At 40.9% G+C, this 21,224-nt stretch overlaps 1 protein-coding gene across 1 annotated transcript in view; it reads right to left on the minus strand.

Annotated features, from left to right (window-relative positions):
• The window catches only part of SOX6 (SRY-box 6), a 364,739-nt gene that overhangs the window by 215,898 nt on the left and 127,617 nt on the right, over nucleotides 1-21,224 (minus strand). The window contains exon 5 of the mRNA XM_027852618.1: nucleotides 3,330-3,502. Coding sequence (XP_027708419.1) covers nucleotides 3,330-3,502 — 173 coding nt within the window. The remainder of the gene's footprint in view (nucleotides 1-3,329; nucleotides 3,503-21,224) is intronic.

The following is a 21,224-nucleotide window of genomic DNA, read 5'->3' on the forward strand; positions in this document are numbered from 1 at the left end:
TTGAAGATGAAAGCGTCTTATCTGGAGAATAAAATTAAGGGGTGAGAGAGGATTATACTAGGAGAAGGAGAAAGGAAAAGGTAGAATGGGGTAAATTATCTCACACAAGAAAAAAACAGAAAAGAAAAGGCTCTTACAGCGGAGGGGAAATGGGGAAGGTGACAGGGAATGAGTGAATCTTATTCTCATAGGATTTGACTTAAGGAGGGAATAACATACACAATGGAGTATGGAAATCTATGTTACCCTACAGGAAAATAGGAGGGGAAGGTGACAAGAGAGTAGGGGGATGATAGAGAGGAGGGCAGATTGGGAAAGGGGGTAATCAGAAGCAAATACTTCTGAGGAGGGACAGGGTCAAAAGAAAGAATAGAATAAATGGGGGAGTGGGATAGGATTAAGGGAAATAGAATTAGTTTTTCATCGCATGTCTGCTATGGAAATGTTTTGCATAACTGCACATGTATAGCTTGCCTTTTCAATGAGGGTGGGTGGGGAGGGAGGAAGGGAGAAAATTTGGAACCCAAAGTTTTAAAAATACATGTTTAAAAAAATGTTTTTACATGTAACTGGGAAATAAGAAATACAGGAAGTGGGATACAGAAATCTATCCTGCCCTACAGGAAAATAGAAGGGGAAGGGGGAGAGAGATAGCAGGGAAAGCAGACTAGGGGAAGGGGTATTCAGAATGCATGCCATCTTGGGGTGGGGGGAGGGGTGAGATGGGGTAAAAATTTAGAACTCAAAATCTTGTGGAAGTAAATGTTGAAAACTAAAAAAAAATGGACTAAACTGACGATTTTAGTTCAAAATCTACGATTGTATGACAATACAGAGAGAGTAAAAAAGAGGTCTTAAAAAAATAAATAAAATAAAAAAAAAGAACTTGTCCAGCATCAGATAGCTAGGCTAGTATCAGGGGCAGGACTTGAACCTAGATCTTCCTGAAACTGAGGCCAATACTCTATTCACTATACCACTGTATATGTATTTATGTGTATATACATGCATGTATACATATTTCTATATGCATGTATGGATGAATATATACATGTACATGCATATATGGATATATGGATATAGATACATGTATACATACATACACATGTATGTATATATAATACACACGCACACGCACACGCACACACACACACACACACACACACACACATATATATATATATATATATATATATATATATATATATATACATATATAGTGAAGTGAGCTACTTAAAGACCTAAACTTCCAGGTAAAAGATTTCTCAGGTTTCTGCCTTACAGAATCACTCATTCGCTCCTACAGGGAGTGAGTTAGTCTTATCATCCATATGGGGATTCCCAAACAGACACTCTATTCTTTTTCCTGGTTAGAAAATTGGATTCCATGCCTGAAAACATCTTCTGGTATATAGAAACAGTCTACCTATGGCTGGATGCTCTCCATGAGGGGGCCAAACAACTTCATTGGGATAATGGTGCTTACCACAAAGCACAGGCTAGATAGCAGGCTGCATATTATCTCAAATATCGTATTGTTGCAGCTTTAAGTCTTGAAGGCAACTCAGTGGCAAGAGGAAGCTCCCTTCTAGGTCCGGCTGCAGCGGAGAACCATGGGCAGGGCAGGGAGCAGGTCCAAGGTGGCCCTTGGCTTTAAAGGTGCTCTTCAGGAAAGAGCACACGACTTGTCTGCCTATTTCTCAGCCCTAAAACAGAAAGTGGCTGGACCTGTATTCTAGGGACATTGTGGATCTAGGAGATGGAAGGGACAGAGCTTTAGTCCTGGGCCGCACTCCCCAGGCCTCCCAAGAAGAAGGAAGCAAATAATCACCTTCCCAGGGAGATGGCTGGCAGAGAAGTGTTGCCCAGGACCCAAGAGTTGCTTCAATGGTGGGCTGTCGCCCTAGGAGCAGGGCAGGTGGAGCTTGGGCCAGGGTAACTCAGTGGGAGTGGGAGAAGGGAAAGGAAAGGATTCCACTTCAGCCCATGGACACAGCCAGCTGTCCTTGACACAGTCCAAATCACTGGAGCACAGCTCACACTGCAGCTCTTGGTTTGATGCTAGGGCCTCTGAATATTTATTTCCTGCTTGGAAACCAGTGAAACACCACCAGGCATCTAATATTGATGGTACCTCCTAAGTGATAAAGTGATGCATAGAAATGCATCCCAAACACCACAGTGCAATTACCATCATCCACTCTGGATGTATAGGCTTGACACAGTGAAGTATGGGACATAAGCACCATGTGGCTCAAATTCTGAATTTTATTTGCCAATCGGCTGAGATACATGCTCGCTTCATTGGGCATGACAACCTAGTTTTAAGTGTCATTTAATTTTCATTTTGAAATATAATTACAAAGTGTTCACTGTAAGATATCACTCGTCTGCAAATGTGTCAAGATTAATTTGTGCTAGCTTATTCACAAGTGTCAATAGTTAATTACTGTGTCATCTCTGGATGGCTAAATGACATTCTAACTTCTGATTTTTTACAGTCTTCCTTTATGTTATTTTCCATTAGGGGCTGAGTCCATATTCCTACATGTGGGCAAATATTCAAGCACATAAAATACCAGACGTCACAACTCATTAAAATCAACAGAGCATATATTGCTCTATATACCCCTATAAAATACATTTAACTGAAAAGATAATTCCAGTAATAATGTCAGATTCCTAAAAACTGCACATTAATTTGGGTCTGTCTGATCTAATGCCTATAGGACTGCTCCATGGAATCACTGTTGTTAAGATTACTGCACTCTAATGAGACGTATAGAGCGTTTGGGAAAGTGACTACCTTTAAAATGACATAGTTTAAACTTTATTATTCCTCTTGTTTCCTTTTGACTAGTTTACAGACAGTTTTTAAAACCGGGAGGACTTCAGCTGAGCTCCATGGTTCAAGTTCATAGGTCCTTGAGAAAGTAAATTTTCACAATCTTGGAAAAAAAGTATGGGAATTTGGCTTGAAAAAGTCACCTGTGCTAATAAAAGGCAAGTGTACCAAATACCTACAGGGAGAACTATTCCAAAGCGACTGACTCCCCACCATCGTTAATCTAGTACACTGGCCCCATTATTCTACAATAATGCATGTTACAGCTACTTTGTCCGGCTGATGGACTCTTTCCTTTGACCACAAATGACACCCCCGCAAAAAACCTCAACAGGTTCTGATGTGCGGGCATGACGTTTGCAGAAGGTCACTGTGCCCACATCCCCCCCCCACCGTCACGAAGCTGATCCAGGTGACACCCAGCCCTTTGTACGGGGACCAAGCCCAGGAGCGGGCAGGTCAACCTCCTATCTGGGTGCCTCACCTGCTCTTGCTGCTGGCGAGCTAGGTCCATCTGCTGCCTCTGCTTCTCAATCTGGGAGGCGGCTAGCTTTTTCTGCTCATCGTGTGCAGCCAGGAGCTGCTCCCGTAAGCTGATCAGCTGGGTGATCATGGTGGAGAGCTGCCGTTCTTTCTCTGCCAGACTCTCAGGGGTACCTAAAGGGGAGAGAAGAGATTGGGCATGTCTAGGAACATTCTTACACGCAAGTGGGCAAGATGCACAAAGGCATGTTGAGCCTAAGACACCCAACTAGTGTGTATAAATGGTGGTTCTCCCACACACCAATCTAGAGGTGGAAAGGATCCCGGGAGCCATCAAAGCCAATTCTTCATTTTCCAGAGGAAGAAACTGAGACTCAAGGAGGGCTCCTGACTCCAGGGCCAGACCTTTTTCTATTGTACCGTTTACTCAGAGATAATCCCTGTGGGTGAATACAGGCCATCTTCACAAAGGCAGAGCAACAAAAAATCATGAGAACAAGTATTTTGCTGATGGAGCTGGAGTTCTTAACCTTTCTTATGTCATGGACCCCTTGGGCAGTTTGAGGAAATCTCAGAATCATACTTTTAAATGCATAAAATAAAATGCATAGGATTACAAAGGAAATTAATTCTATAGAAATGCCATTATTAAAACATTTTAAAAGCAAGTTCACAAACCCCAAGTTAAGAACCATCACACTAGAGTAATTAATGACATATGGCAAAAGGGGAGTCTCATCTTCCAACCCCAAAATAAGAGCAGCAAATCAGTTTCTCAGCTACAGACAGGAGAGACAGAGCTAGACAAGAGCTACTGTGAAAATGACCTGGGGATTCCAACGGCCTGAAAGTTCAACACCATGCTATGGCCAGCCAGCCAGTGTGACCTGAGGCTGCGTTAAGAGACACGGCGTCCAGGAGGAGTGAGACGATAGTCAAACTACCTTCAGGCAGGGTAAGACCCAGTTTACTGTGTCCAGTTCTTGGGTGCCACAATTTAGGAAGGTCATCGACAAACTAGAACATGTCCAGAGGAGGGCACTCGGGATGGGGAAGGAAGGAAGGAAAGAAGTAAGGAAGGAAAGAAGGGAAGGAGGGAAGAAGGGAAGGAAGGACAGAAGGAAGGAAGGGAGAGAGAGAGGAAAAAAGGAAGGGAGAGGGAGGCAGGGAGGAAAGAAAGGAGGGAGGAAGGGAAGGTAAGAAGGAAAGAAGAAAAAGGAAGGAAAGAAGAAATGAAGGAAAGGAAGTAGGGAAGAAGGGGAGAAAGAAGAGAAGGAAGGATGGAAGGAAAAAAGGAAGGGAGGGAAGGAGGGAAGAAGGGAAGAAAAAAGAGAAGGAAGGGAGGGAGGGAGGGAAGAGGGAGGAAGGGAAGGAAGAAAAAGGAAGGAAAAAAGAAAGGGAAGGAAGGAAGGAGGGAAGAAGGGCAGAAAGAAAAGAAGGAAGGAAGGAAGAAAGGAAGGAAGGGAGGGGAGAAAAGAGGGAGGAAAGGAAGAAAGGAGGGAAGGAAGGAAGGAAAAAGGGAGGGAAGGAAGGAGGGAAGAAGGGGAGAAAGAAGAGAAGGAAGGATAGAAGGAAAAAAGGAAGGGAGGGAAGAAGGGAAGAAAAAAGAGAAGGAAGGAAGGGAGGGAGGGAAGAAAAGAGGGAGGAAAGGAAGAAAGGAGGGAAGGAAGGAAGCAAAAAAGAAAGGGAGGGAAGGAAGGAGGGAAGAAAGGGAGAAAGAAGAGAAGGGAGGGAGGGAAGAAGGAAGAAAGGAAAAAGGGAAGAGAAGAAAGAAGGAAGGGAGGGAGGGAGAGGGAAGAAAGGAGGAAAAGAAGGGAGAGAGGGAGGGAGGAAGGAAGGAAGGAAGGAAGGAGAGAAGGAGAGAAGGAAGGAAGGGAGGGAGGAAGAATTTATTAAGCATCTACCATGTGCCAGGCACTGTGTTAAGCATTTTACAAATACTATTTCCTTTAATCCTCACGACAACCCTAGGAAATAGGTGCTATCATGATGCCCATTTTACAGTTGAGGAAACTGAGGCAGATAGAGGTTAAGTGATTTGCTCAGGGTCACACAGCTATTATGTATCTCAGGTCGCATTTGAATTCAGGGCTTCCTGACTACAGGCCCAGAACTCTGTTCACCTAGCTATTTCTATAACTAAAAACTCTTCTGTAAAGGACAAGTTAAAGGAACAAGAGGGAACAAGAGGAGTTTAACCTGGTATAGAGAAGACTCGAGCGGATCATGGTAGCTACCTTCAAGCATCTAAAGTACCTAAAGTATCTAAAGTCATGTAAAACAGGAATTAGATCTGTTCTGGTTTTGTGTGTGTGTGTGTACGTTTTTTTGATTTTTTTTTCTTTTTTGTTTTGTTTTGTTTTGTTTTTGTTTCGTTTTTTTTTGTTTGTTTGTTTGTTTGTTTTGGCATCCAAAGGCAGAAAGGGAACCAACAGAGGGAAGTTTGGGGGAAGCAACTTTTTCTACAATTGACGCAAAAACCTGCTATCTGCTACCTCGATGACGCTTATCTCTCTCAGCTGGGATCTTCGAGCACAGAATGGATGGTAATTTGAAGGGGACATTTTAGAAGGGATTCTAGTCAGGCTAGATGACTGCTGACCTCTCTTGCAGCTCTGAGAATCTCCCAAACCGGAATGGGACAGTAGAAAAAAAACCCTGATCAGAAGACCTGGGCTGGGACATAGTCTCTGTTACTACTACTTGTGTTATCTCTGCCAGTCATTTATCTCCCTGAGTCTCAGTTTTCTTCTCCATAAAATGAATGAAAAAATCAGACTCGATCTGTAGAATCCCCAAAGTTTTCTCCAGATCCTACAATTCAGATTGTAAGGAAAACAGATATTGTAAAACCAACAAAATAAAAAAAAATGGTCAAGACAAGAAGTCCTCAATATTTGGCACAAAAATTTTTTTAAGGATCTTTGTATACTCTGAGCTTCACCCTGAAGGGTGTCCCTGCTAGTACCATAATGCCATGTGGCATTGAGATCAAGAACCCTTATTATTAAGGATTAAGAACCACGGTGAGTTCCCTTGTCCATTGTACGAGTCTAAGGAGGGACTTCCACCAGTGAGAAGAAATTCAACACAAGATCATAGTTTAGAGGGAAGATGGAGTAGATTGGGGGGAGAGGGCGAAGACAGGGACAAGCCGAAGTTCCCAAGTTCATTCTTTTGGAGGCAACAATGTTGCTTTGGGGCTCCCTCACCCCTTTTTTCACTTGTCATTCTTCAAAGGAAGCAAACATCCTCAGGGTTGAAAAGGTTATGCATAAGGATATGGTGTTTAATAAGGATGAAGCCTCTGAACACTTACGGCATGCACTAATGGTGCTGAACAGTCTTTTTATGGGTAAATTGCACAGCTCTTCTAAGTAAAGGGTACAGAATCCTTTTGTGAATCTAAATTAGAGCATTTCACTGTGGCACAAGATAAGAATTTCAACCCACTGTACTCGAGCCACACAGGTTTCATTATGAAGGAATGATCTATGATTTGAAAGCTTTTCAGAAAGAAGCCACCAGCTGTCAGCAACGACAAAGATAGTCTTTTTTTTGGTGGGAGGGGGTGACTAGCCTCCCAATAGCTGTTATTTCCCCCTTCATTCCTTCAGAGGCAACACCAGAAGACAAGAAGGGGGCCTGGTGATACAGAAATTAAGAAGAAGCCCTTTTTTGTTTCTGATGGCACTGTTCCTTCATGGGATCCTGGCCAAACTGAAAACAAGGATGGCCCACTAAAAGGTGACTCTATTGTAGCAGAGAAGCTGCCACACACTTCACACAAACTATCTTGACAACTTATGGCCAAAATGCAGACTTTGTAGCCTAAGAAGAGTGACTCAGGAACAATGGTGGAAAATCACACAATGTATGTGGAATTTTTATTTTACACATTGTTAAAATCAGGTGGTGTGATCGGATGCTTCCCAGGTCTCATGAGGCCAGTAAACAAAGCTAATTGACACATGGGGAACAAAAGGGATCTAGGCAAAAGAAAGAACTGTTTAGCCTACAAGGTTCTTAAACTGAAAAAAAAAAGTCTCCTTCGGCATATCAGGAAACTTCACCAAAAGCGTAAGAGACTTTATTACTAAGAGGAACAAAGCAGGAATAGGGAAAGAACTAAGAAACACACGCCTTCCCATAGATGTACTGATAATTGGACAGATCCAAGCATTCAAAGTAAGGCATTTGTATTGTCTTCTTTGTAATCTATTATGAGGTTGTTGTTTTTTTAATATCTCAAAATGTTGGCAAAATATAAAAATATTTTTGATTAATAAAAGCCTAAGTAACCACCTCTTTTTCCAATCTATTATTTCTCAGATATTTACCTGCTTGCAGGCCATGAGTTTGAGCACAGAAACAGTGCTGGCTCTGGAATTTAGAAGATCTGAGTTCAAAATCTGACCTCGGACACTTACTGACCACTTGTCATTTCATGTCCCTTGGCCTCAGTTTCCTCCTCTGTAAAATGAGGGGATTAGACTAAACAGCCTCTGAAGTGCCTTCCAGGTCAACATCTAGGAGCCTACGATGGGAAGTGTATGATCGGAATGCTTGTGTGCACAACTTTAGGCAAGGTGTATCCTGTGCCTTTTTCATCTGGAAAATGAAGAACTTCATTTAGATGACTCTTAGGGTCCTGTCCAACTCCAGATCTACAAACCATGATCATCTTCTCTGTGGGTGTGGGTGTGTGTGTGTGTGTGTGTGACAGAGACAAAAAGAGGGCGACAGAGACAAAAGATAGAGACAGAGTTCCTAGGAAACTGGAATTATTGGGAGTCACTAAGAGTCACTTGGGACATTAGGATTCCCCTGGCAAGGACTGGGGACTTTTTTTTTTTTTGCAGATTCATTAAAACATCCCCACAAACTTCAATCACTTAGATTCAACATCAAGTTTTTATTAAGCACCCACCTAGAGCAGGCACTGAGAGAGAGCTCAGGATATCAAGACAGCAGGTCCTTTTCTCCTCTGCCCAAGAATTCCAGGACTGAGGAGGCCATGGAAAAGGTTTCTTATCATCTGTTTAAAGACGAGAATAACAGATTTCCCAACTTAGAAAAGCATCACTCCAGTATAGAAGTTATTGGCCTGGGATCCATGAGCTTTTTCAAATATATTTTTAGAACTGTTTCAATACAATTGGTTTCCTTTCTGATTTGTGTATCTGATTTCAAACATTTAAAAACATTTTTCTGAGGAGTCTATAGGCATCAGCAGCCTATCAAGGGGCTCCAGGTGAAGACCCCCTCTCTGGGGTTTAGAAATATGGAGATGAAAACCTGGTATTATGAAACAAAGTGAAGCACTCTACGGAACTTTTACAAACAGCACATCCTGCTCTGGACAGATTTTTATCACACACTTCAGTGACTCACATCTCCAGGACCTGAAACAGACATCAAGGGTCAGGAGGAGGCAACACGCCTGAGGCATTTGCATTTGTTTGTTTTGGAGGGTCCAAATCTAGGATCTTATTAGTGGGGCACCTTCTGCCACCAAACCGATCCCAAACTCTCCTTTAATATACAGACTCAGGGAATTGTTTGAGGCTCTGCAGTTCAAGCAACTTGCTCATGGTCATTGAGCTAGTGACCCTCACAGTCAGGATTTAAAACCAGGCAGCCTCCCTTTGACATGCTTTCTTTCTACTCAACAGTGAAAACGTATTTTCTTTTCTTTGCAACTGCATGTCCTTTCTTTGCATTTTAACTTGGTAGATATGGTTTATCAATGAGGCTGCTGGACTAATATGGTTGGACTACTCTGAAACGCTCAAGACTTGAGTGGAGGGTGGATGGGTGCACATAGTATTCTTTGGAGATCTAGGGTGGCATGATGGAAGTATACCCACTGAACATTGAGCCTCCCATTGACTAGTTTACAAACCCAAAGTCTGTGAATTTTGTTTTGTATCATTTTCCTTTCCTACAATTACTTATTGCATTTGCTCTGTTATAAACTCTGGTTTGAAATTATGCATTTTAGTGCTGAGCACCCAGTAGGTGCTTAATAAATACTTGTTGGTTCACTGACAAAAAAAATTATGCATTTTAGAGCTGTGGTGCAGGATATTTGTTTTAATTACCTGAAAGTAGATGTATTTCTGTGATAGATAAAATCGCAATATCTGAGTGGGTTCCAAGGGCTGACCTCAGGAATGGAGACGAACTCATGCCCAGAAATCAAGAGACCACAGTGCCCTTAGAAATAATCTGGCCCAGCAGTTCCTCACTTTTTTGTGTGTGTGTCATGGCCTGTTTTGGTTGTCTGATGAAGCCTACAGACCCAGTCTCAGGAAAATGTTTTTAAATCACAAACTACCTCGGATTATAAAGAAAACAATTTATGCCAAAATAGAGTTACTAAAATATATTGGAAAAAAAGAACCCAGGTTAAGAACTCGAGATCTAAACCAATTGTCTTATTTTACAGAAAGAAAACTGCCCCCCAGAGAGCTATAGGGGCTTCCTCACAATCACATGTGATAAGTAACAGAGGGTCAGGATTCAAACTCAGGTCCTTCTGACTCTCCCAAGTTCCAACAAACAATTCCAATAGAAACTCTGTCCTAGAATAGAAACTACAAAGAATGTAGTTAAAAAACAGTGGGTAGCCTACAGGACACAGTGGAGTAATGCTGAGACACTCCTGGCATGTCAAGAGACACCAGGAGACTATCCTAAGCACTCTGATACTGTATCTTGCCTCTCAATGGAAAAATCTAGCGATTAATTATAGTTTAAATTCTGATAAAGTAGCAAACTGGACAGATTCAAAGGTTCTGCCCAGGCCATCGGAGGTCACTGGGAGCTGCTTGCCATCATCATCTGTTTCACATCCTTCAGGCTGGAGGCTCTGCTTAGCCTCTTTGCTCATCCAAATAACAAAAGAGGCTTTCTCTGAACACATGGCTTAGGAAGGGAGTGAACAGAAAGCCTTCCTCCAAAACATTAGGAAAGTCAGCCTGCCTGCCTTCTTCCAGCATCATAGCTCATGTGTCTGAAATTCAACTATGAACCGTATATTCTCTAATTGCAAAGACAGTGCTTTCTTGGGCTTTATTTTTCGTGTGTGTGTGTGTGTGTGTGTGTGTGTGTGTGTGTGTGTGTGTGTGTGTGTGTGTGTGTGTGTGTGTGTGTGTGTGTGTGTGTGTGTGTGTGTGTGTGTGTTTTGTGCCATGGGGTCGCCTTTATCCCCAGACCACATCTGTCTTGAGTTTCTCTCAGATTTGTCAGGTGGATCAGTGCTCCCCAGGGCCTGCTCCAGCTGAAGTATTTTAATTTGACTAAACACCTGATTTATTTTATCTCTCCGATGAGAAAGGCAGTTTGTCTTAATAGAGCCTGTCAGCCCACAGTCCCATTCATGGCAATTTACAGGCAGCCAGGGACGCTGGAAGAGAAGAGTGCTGTGATTCTGTACTTTATCCTCCTCCAGAAAGCACCTAAAAGCAGCTATTCACTGCTACTGCATGTGGCATTTTAGAACTGAATTAGCTTTTTATTCAAGTAACTACACTTGTTGTGAATAGCTTATCTGTAAAATTGCTACATTCACTACTGATTTTATTAACCTTTGGCTCTATCGCAAAATGGTCTTCAGTTAGGAAAGACCTTTAAAATTGACACATTTTTCTTAGGGGCCTTTATTCCAGTGACTTCAGATTTACTGAATTTGATCCATTGAATTCTTTACCAGTTGTACTTAAAATTTTGAGTCTCAATAGGAAGTCAATAGTGTGTAAATAAGGAAACATTTTTTTAAAAATGTAAATACAGTGGCAATTTCCTTCATCAAAAGTTTTCAAATACCATCCTTCATTATAATAGTTTTGAAATCAGCCCTCTAGCCTCATTTTGTGGGAATCTTAAGAAGCTGAGAAAAATCAACCAAAGATATCAACTTTTGTACTTTCCAAACTATAGCCAATACCCTGGATTGTTCCTAGATCCTAAAGAGAAGAAAGCCAATGAAAGAGATTAGGACATATAAAATCATTGCAGAGAGATTAGGTTGCTGCCTGGCTAGACAAAAATAGAAACATAATAAACAAATCACAAATCTATGTTTTAAATGTATTTAGGGCCATTTTTTTTCCTGTAAGTTTCTCAAAAGACATAGAATGTCTACTTGAATATGGCCAAATATTACTGAATGGGCATAATTAAAAAAAAAGGCACTACTATACAGTAGTATGTAGGGAAAGGAGGACAGTAGCATTGGGAAGGAACTGGAACTTTCTAGTCTGAAATCTGCCGATGCAAGCAGTTTGACTGGCACTGGACTGGACAGAGGTTTGGCCGACCCTTTTCATCATATCTCAATACATGGCTAAACTACTTAAATGATCCAAGAATTTTGATTTCCTCAAAAGTCAACTCCCTGAGAGTAACTGTTCCCTGACAGTGGATCACCACAACATTAGAGCTAAGGCATAGTTGAATGGAAAAGCATAAAGGATGACCAAATGATGACCAAGAGAAGAAAAAATTCTTCATTTTAATATGTATCTCCTCTCTAATACATGTAGGCTACAACCTGAAAAGAGGAAATTTTTATTTTATCATCCTGACAAGTTATATTATCTAACTTGAATGTTTATTAAGCATCTTGTACAAAGATTCTTAAGCTGGAGTCTGTGAAACTTTAAAAAAATTTTGATAATTATATTCAATATATTTGGTTTACTTTGTCTTCCTGTGTATTTCATTCTACGTACCTAAAATGTGATTCTGAAAAGTGGTCTGTCCATTGGCTTTACTGCACTGCCAAAGGGGTCAGGGATCAACAAAAAGGTAGAAAAACTCTGTCGTATCAAAAGGCCCTCTGCTAGGCACACAAGATGTAAAGATGAAAAATTATAGTCCCTGCCTTCATTAGGTTGATACAAAAATGTGATAGAGGCAGAGCAGAGATATGGACAAAACACTGTAGGAAAACTTGAGAATGAAGAGATGAAACAGCAGCAAATATCAGAGAAGTTTACATGAAGGAGATGGCACATGAGTCTGGGCCTTAAAGAACGATAAAGATTTCAATGAGCAGAAATGAGGAGGGAGTATGTTTCAGGCATAGGGGAAAACCTTGATCAAATGTATGGAGGCAAGAAAAGGCAAGACAAGATTGGAGTATAGTCTGGCCAGAACCCAAAGTGCATAAATGAGAGTTATGTGGAGTCGGCTGAAAAGATAAGTCAGTGCCGGACAGTGCAGGGTCTTAAGCGACCAGCTAAACTGTGTCCTTGCACAAAAGCTGCCAATCTCTAGGGAGGTTATGATGAAGCTGTGGGTATTTCTGCAAGAGATCTATGAATCCATATTCAAATCCATAAATGAATGAGCCTCCCTTTAGTTGGCTGACTGAATAAATAATGAATGAATGAAAAATCATTTATTAAACACTGTGCTTAGCACATATTATATGAAAATATGTCTCACATAAAACATATCTATTTCTCAAATGCATGTAGATGATGGTGTAATAAACAAAATATAAATTCATTTTCAAATGTTAATAAATATATAGTACCTTTTTGTCATGTATTTTCTGAATCAAGACACCAATCGAACTAATTATAATCACCTGGGAGGGCCAGGACATCATCATCATCATCATCATTACTATTATTATTATTATTATTATTAGACATTCAAAAAGGGTCTTCATCCTTGAAGACATCAGGAATCACTGGCCTAGAGAACTGTAAACAAGTCTGCTCCCTGATGGTTTCTATAGTGGGCTCATCACACCTAACTTTAATGAACTGAATAGAATTTAATAGTAAAAATCACAGGAAAGTACCAAAAAGAGAAGTAGGAGAGAAGATAGGGTCATTTTTACATCTATTCTAAAATGATTAAAGTAGAAAGAGCTGGCCCAGGGCACCATCAATTAAAAGAGCCAGGCCAACCAACCAGGAAGGTGCCAAAGATATTTAAAAAGAACTTCGTGAGCAAATTCCCTGGTCCATTCTAATTTTTTTATTGGCATTGTTGGAGAAAAAGGCCTAATACAATACCAGTCATGAAAGGGAGGTGTATTTGATCTCTGCTGCTCACAGACGACCCGGCTCAACTGTCCTGTCTCACCCCAAGTCTGCACATACATCAGTTGGGCTATGATGTCCCCACTTCATAAGACTTTTGCATTTGCCTTTTTTGATAGAGGCTGCTTTTAAATGCCACAAAATAGGGCAGCACAAGTCAACAAAAATAAACAAAGAAGGCTGGAACAACTTTGCGCCTATGGGAAGGCCTCTGGAGATAAAAGTGACTTTGTGGTGATGCCTGGGAAAGGACCCCCCCTCCACCCTCCCAGTGTACCAGCATCTAATTCGAGGTCTGATTCCAACAGGCATTTAAAGAGCTTTCCACTCTAAAGGCCCCCGAGTGCATCATAAAGATAAAGGATTTCAGTACAAACCCACCACAAAGGCTGCTATTATCTTATCAGTCTTTGGTTACAACAGCTGAACCAATATGACGACGTTCTGAATGACTTTTTTCAAAACACCAGAATACTGGAATTTCTTTGTTTTCCCATCAGTCCATCCATTGTCACTGCTCCCATATGCTACTGTCCAGTCCCCAGTCAATAAAAAGTTGTATAAATGCTGCAATTGTCCTCTGTCACACATACAATCAAGGCAAGGAAGCCTGCTGAGCCGCTAAGGACACACAGGCCAGCTTCTACCCCAGAGGTGTGAGAATTTTTCTTTACAAAATGTGGCTTCCCTCCTTTCCTTTGAGCTTCACAAAATCTAGCCTGGAAAAACAACATCAGGAAAGACACGCCCACTCTCTATCGCCTTTGCCGCCATAAAGGGGTACCAGCATCAGGCATAGATCTATGCCTCAGCAGCAGTGCCTTCCCCCTCTCATCTCTGCTCCCCTCTTCTCCTCCTCCTCTCTCCAGCTTCAAAACCTGATTCAAATGAGGGCTATTCATGCTTCTAACTCCAGTGCTCCCCTGACAATCCATGGAAATCTGCCACCCAGGCTCCCAACCCCACAGCTGGGATGCCACAATTATCCCAGGGCATTTCTTCCTCAGGATAAGCCACTTTGGAATGTTTGTGCTCTATTGATCAAAACTGGTGCATCCCTGGGCATCCGTGCTTTATCTAAAAAGCTGGGGATCCACAGTCATTTGTCAGGGCCATGGGATCCTCTTACAGGCTTGAACAACTAGAAGCTGTGTTGTCCTTGGAGACTCCAAGGTTTCAAATCCCACCTCAGACACCTTCTAGCTGTATGACCCTGGACAAGTCTTTCAACTTTCCTGGGCCTCATTTTCCTGCTTATTAAAATGAGAATTATAATAGCAATTCTCTCAGAGAGTTGTGAAAATCAAGTTAGATGATGTATGTAAAGTACTTTGAGCACCTTGAGCCCCTATAGAAATGTGAGCTGTGAGCATGCCTAGCTTTGACCTGAGGCACAGTCTTTTCAGACCCTTGTATTCTATGGGAATAGGGCTTCCCCTTTCCCCAAGATGCTCAGTCAGGGAATTCCCAGGGATTGTTCACCAGGCAGAGAGCCTACTGTACAAAACTGTATTTGGGAACCAATCACATCAGTGCCACTGCTATCTAAAGGAAGGGCACTGAGACAGCCAGGTGCTTACTAAGGTTCCTATTAACGGGTGACTCAGGAGAAAACTAGGCCAGGTGATTGGGCTTCCTGTGAAGTCAGGTAGCTGAATTTCCTGCATCATGTACAGCCTGTGAGGAGACAGTGACAGGGAAACTAAATGGCCTTAAGCCTGGTACAGTGGAAAAGGGGTCTGGACTTGAAATCAAAAGACCTGGGTATGTGTCTTGGCTCTTGCCCTCACCAAGCTATTTCAGCCAGTCTTTTCCCCTTTTGAGGCCTCAGTTTCCTTATTTGTAAAATGAGGGGACTGGACTATGTGATTTCTAAGGCCTCTTCTAGCTCTGAATGTTCTATGAAGTTTCTGCCTGAGGCCACACAGGAAGTTGGCACCTGGCTGGCATTCAAGGCCTTACACTGTCCTCACACCTCCATAGCATATGGCCTCCTGGTTCCAAGCCCAAACACAATAAATATGCAGCCAGGGTATTTTCCAACATGCCACATACAATATTTACAACACCTATTAAATGCCTGATAAACAGACTCAAATATTTACACACTTCACACACCATCCATGGTGTTGCTGCCCTGAGGGGCCATGTGCCTACCGGCAGGTATCAGCAGGTGTTAGCCAAGAGGAAGTCATTGAAAGTCGACAGAAATCCAGGAAGTGTGCCTGGCAGGGTTTCTGGTACCTAACAGGCACAGCTGAGGTTTAGGACAGCTGCCTATACAAACATACCATATACTTGTCCCTAAAAGCCTGCTTATGTCTTTCTCTACTCAAAATCAGATCTATCCCTGTTCTGGCCCCAAATATCTCAGCTCAAATGTAAAAGTATTCCGCCAGGGTCAGTTGCAGCTCTGCGTCCAGTAGTTAGTGTGCTACCTGGTGCCATTTAAGGAGTATCATAAAACCCACCAGTTTCAGAATATCTCTTTCACCCCCAGCCTGACCTGGTACCAGAAAAATTCCACCATGATGGTACCTGTGTGAAACCAAGACATTATTTTTAAAAGAGATCCCTGGGATGAAAATGCACAATCTGGGAATTGGACCAGTTAATACCCATTAAACTCAGGGGAGGCAGCTTAGTTTAGGGGGAATTACTTTACTATCACCTAAGGAGCAGGACCCAAAAGGAAAGTGGTTCACACTTAGGTAGGTATCACTGGAGAGAGTGCAGAGGAGGACAGGAGAAGAGGCCCCAAGCATGGTATTCTTCCCTGGGAATACAGGCATGAGAGTTGTTCAGAGCAGCTTGGGATAGATTGCCCCGGGGAATAGAGGGGTCTTTTAAAGGGGACATTTAGGAGGGTGAATGAGTAACAAAAACAGTCATTTTATCAGTCATCTATAAACTGAGTGTATGGGAATATGTGGTTCGTAGGCATGTCCCTAAGACTTTGATTTCTATAATGCTTGGGACCAAGATAACATTATCCAATAAGAAAAATTCTCTGAACTACATTTCCTAGAAGGCTTGCACATCCAACCACAAAACTCAGTGATGTCACAAGGCAAAGACCAATTGGTGATGAGTGCTCTATAATGAGGAAGGTTTAAAAAGGATGAAACAAAAAAGAAGAAAAAGAAGGTAGAGTAGAACAAGTGGAGAAGATGCTAACTGTTGGCTGCAGTAGGAAGGGACAAAGAAGAGAAACACATGGCTCTCCATTTTGTCCCAACTGGATCTATATGATTCCAAAGCTAAAGCAAGAGGTCTCAGATTTCGCCAGACCAATCCTAAGACCTTCAGGAAAGAAATTCTAAGAGGCACTGAATTCTAAGTGTTTACCACTTGGGCATGGGATTCAGAAGAGACTGTTTTCCCATTATACTGGGGAACCAGATGGATTAAAGGAGAACTGGCTTTTAACTCCCATGAAAATTTAGGTGATTGCTCCCGTTGGTGAACATTGTTGTTTAGTCACTTCTCAGTCACATCTGACTCTTCCTGATCCCATTTGGGGTTTTCTTGGCAGAGATACTAGAGTGATTTGCCATTTCCTCCTCCAGCTCATTTTACTGATAAGGAATCTAAGGTAAACAGGGTTAAGTGACTTGCCCAGGGTCACATAGCTAGTTAAGTGTTGGAGGCTGAGTTTGAACTCACAAAGATGAGTCTCCCTGACTCCAAGGTGGGCTGCTCTATCCACTGAGCCACCTAGCTACCTTTCCCATTGGTGAATAGGTGGAGATGTTTTTAATTACTTGATTCTCTTCCTTGTCATTGATGTTATTTCATATATTAATCAAATGCTCTTGCTCCTGAGTTTGAGTGTCCTTTGTAATATTTTAACAAAATGAAGAGGTTTTGAATGAAACCTCAGGCCATCAGATGAATAGATGATTACCCATGATATTAACATATAGAAACGGTTTCCCTACATCCTTCCACTTCTCCATTCAATGATAAAAAGTTACCTTCTTTCAAGATCCAACTCAGGTATCCCCCACTCCATTATGTCTGGAAGACCCACCTTTTGGAGGAGATATGTTTCATATCAATTTCTCATGCTTGTCTCTGGACCTGGGTACTTATTACATTCTAAGTTGTATTCCAGTTAGTTGTGAACATTTTTTATATCCTAACTGAACTAAGTAAGCTCCCTGAAGGTAAGTAATGAGTCTTATTTCATCTTTGTATCTTCAAGTAATGTCAGTTGAATTGAATGCGCTTTCTAGTGTCTCCCTCTCACAACTGCATGCTCATACACACAATCTTGCTGATAAAGCAAATTATCCCATAAAGAAGGCATTGTACATTTTCAATCAAAGATGATGGTAAGAGCAAATCCTGGTGTAAAACTTGCCATATCTGCACAAAATTTCAAAGTAAAGCAAGAACTTAAGACAAAGTGTCTCTAAGGTTCCTTCCAACACTAAGATTCTAGAATTCTAGGTCTTCTAGTTGCCTGAATGTCTGCATTGTCGTGGTTTATACTAATTGGAAAATCGCACATCTTATTGGAACTTTTCATTTCTGAAATGCCTTCAAAACTTCTATTGAGTGAAAATTGCCTATACCATTTAGAAAGGACAAAGTATCTTTATTTTGAAAGATGCAACTTTCTTCTTTAATATACAGTCCAAGTGTATGTCTTGTTCTGCACCTTGGGTACATTACACCTCTATCAGGAGATGGGTTGTATGTGTCATTATCAGTCCTCTGGAAATGTGGCTGGTAATTGCATTGATCAGAATTCTTAAGTCTTTGAAAGTTGTTTTTCTTTACAATGGTGTTGTTACTATAAAAATTATTCTTCTGATTCTGATCACTTTACTCCGCATCAGTTCATATGAATTTTCTCAGGTTTCTCTGAAACTATTTTCATTATTTCTTATGAAGCAATAGTTTGTTCATACATTCCCTAATTGATGGGCACCCCATTTGTTTCCAGTTCTTTGCCACTACAAAAAGGACTGATATAAATATTTTTGTAGATAGTAGTCCTTTTTCTATTTCTTTGATTTCTTTGAGTCCTAAAGGCAAATAACTCCAAACTGCTTTCCAGAACAGAAAACTTTTCTACAACTACACATGTATAGTCTATACAAAATTGCTTGCCTTCTCAGGAGGGGGTGGGGATAGAATTTGGAACAAAATTTTTTAAAAAAATGTTTAAAATTGTTTTTACATGTAATTGGGATAAAATAAAATATTTTAATAAAACAGAATGGAGGACCAATTCACAGCTCCACCAACAATGTACCAGTATGTCTATCTTCCCAAGACCCCTTCAACAATTGTCATTTTACATTTTTATTATCTTTGCTAATGTGATAGGGATGGGTGGAATCTTACAGTTGCTTTAATTTCTACTTCTCTAATAGGGATGTGGAACATTTTTTCATGTAGATCATGTATCCATTTGCAGTTTATTGTGGTATATGATGAGATTTTGGTCTAAACCTAGTTTCTGCCAGACTGTTTTCTGTCATAGAATTTTGTATGATTTTAACAATGCATACAATTTAGAACTTGAAGGAATCTTATAGGTCATCTAGTCCGACCTCCTGATTCAAAGATGCTAACTGGCTTAAGGCACACAATAAGTAGCAGGGTCAGGATTTACACCGAGGATCCCACTATTCTGCTGTTTCACAGAAGACATCCTTGTCTGAGGGAAGCCTTTCAAGATTTATTTTGTTCTAGTGAGTCAAATACTTAAAAAAAATAAATACAGCAAGATTTCATACATTAGATACCTCTCAGTTATATAAGGCATGGTCTCCTCTAGAAAATATTTCGTGAAAGTCTTCCTGTTCCTTTATGTTTTCTTCAAGTATAATGCTTTAAAAAATTGAGACTGGGTCTCCCCATGTCACCCAAGCTGGAAATGCAGTAGTCACTCAGAGGCCTGATTCCAAATGGGGACTAGCACAGAGGCTTTAACCAGCTCCATTTCTCTGACCTGGGCCAGCTTATTCCTTTTTAGGCAGCCTGGTGGCCCTTCACTCCCTGGGGTTCACCACATTGGTGCTGGACACAGTGGTGGCACCCATTCAGCTTTAGCCCTACTTCAGTTCAAAACTCCCATACTCAAGCCATCCACCAGTCTCAGACTCCTCAGCAGAAGGGACTTTAAGCCAATATGGTGAGCCACCATGCTGGGCTAATAATAACAATAAAAACAACATTGATTCATAAATATTTAAAAATATTTTTAATGGATGTCACCCTCCTAGGCAGAATGAAAAGCTTTCAAAATACAGAGATCTAACCGAAGAAATAAAATCCATGTAGGAACATGATGAAGTACATAATCATTTCTGTCATCCTGACTGTTATGAAAGTTGTCTCAAAAGTGCTTTCAGTTACTCTACTGAAGAATACCTTACATCCCAATATTTTTATTCAATTAAAGAAAGCAATCATTTTATTCACATGTGCAATAATCTGCTGATCTTTAAATAGAATAGAAACAGCAGAGTAACTTGTTACAAGACAGTTTCTATCTGGATCACATCTAAGAAGATAAGAATGAGGTACTATAGTAGTATATAAATAGCCCATTAATGATGATATATTGATGATAATGATAACAGCTGTCATTTATACAGCACTTGAGGTTTGCAAAGCACATTTGATCTTTATAACAACCCTATGAATTAAGTGTTATTATTATCTCCATTTAACAGAAGAAAAAACTGAGGCTGATAGAGGTTAAGTGAGTTGCCCAGGGACAGATAGTGTTTGAGGCAATATTCAAATATTGGTTTTCTTGACTGTGAGTCCAGCACTCTTTCCAATTATACTACCTACCTGCCTCCCATAAAGACTTTCTCAAGGAGAAAGCAGCTACATAGGTCAATAGTTACTGCTGTTTTCACAGTCACCTTTTTTTGTTGTTCTTTTCCATTCTTCTGGAATCTTTCCCATGTTGAGATATCTTGATAATGGATAGTGAATGTGTTTAAAACAGTGTCCCCTGCAGCAGAGATTCCTTCTGTTTCTATCTGGTTAGGTCAAGCTGCTTTTCATCTTCTTACATTGCATTATCACTTTCTCAATGATACACTGGATAATAAAAAAGTGAATTCCAGATATGGTTTTACTGCTTTCATCAGTAAGAAGCCATTATTATGAAAGACCAGTAAATCAATTCCATTTTATCTGTTGTTCTTCACATAGTTGCATCTTCAAGAGCTTAGCTGGACCTCACGCCCATCTCTAACACATTCTCTTCAGTGGCTTTCCTTTATCTTTGTGTTGATTCTACTCTACAACTGTAGAGTAGTGTTATCCCTGGGTGTGATGTCTCTCCACTTGTCAGAGATTAACTGTTAATACCACCTCGTTGTGGCAACTGTTCTTTGTGGTTTTAATTCTCTCAGAAAATGGTCACAGAGTTCATGTCTTTACTTTTGCCTCTTTCCTATTTTGAGGAGCTAATAGCTTGTTAAACAGATTGAGTTGGAGTGGTTGTATCATGCCCAGGGTTGTTTTCTCATCTTTAATTTTTCTTCTAATTTTGGGCTCACTTTGACCCGTGCTCTAACTAGACAATGATACAACTGCAAACAGACAATGCTCTATCTGTAATTAAGCACTTCCAATCTGTTAAGATAGAGGCAGTTCCATGTTGCATAAGACTGTTTGATGTTCTCCCTGTTCAGCACTGACTCTCTTCTTGAATCAAATATCACTTGTCCGTAGATGTGAAGATCATGAATAGCCTTTACACCATTGAAATCTTTCATTTCTTGATCCCAAACTTGACTTTCTAGCATAGTTTTCACTGTCCTCCTGATGGGCCACTTTTACACTGAATTCAC

The sequence above is a fragment of the Vombatus ursinus genome, unplaced genomic scaffold (assembly GCF_900497805.2).
Source record: "Vombatus ursinus unplaced genomic scaffold, bare-nosed wombat genome assembly UNPS02009770.1, whole genome shotgun sequence".
Classification (NCBI taxonomy): Eukaryota; Metazoa; Chordata; class Mammalia; order Diprotodontia; family Vombatidae; genus Vombatus; species Vombatus ursinus.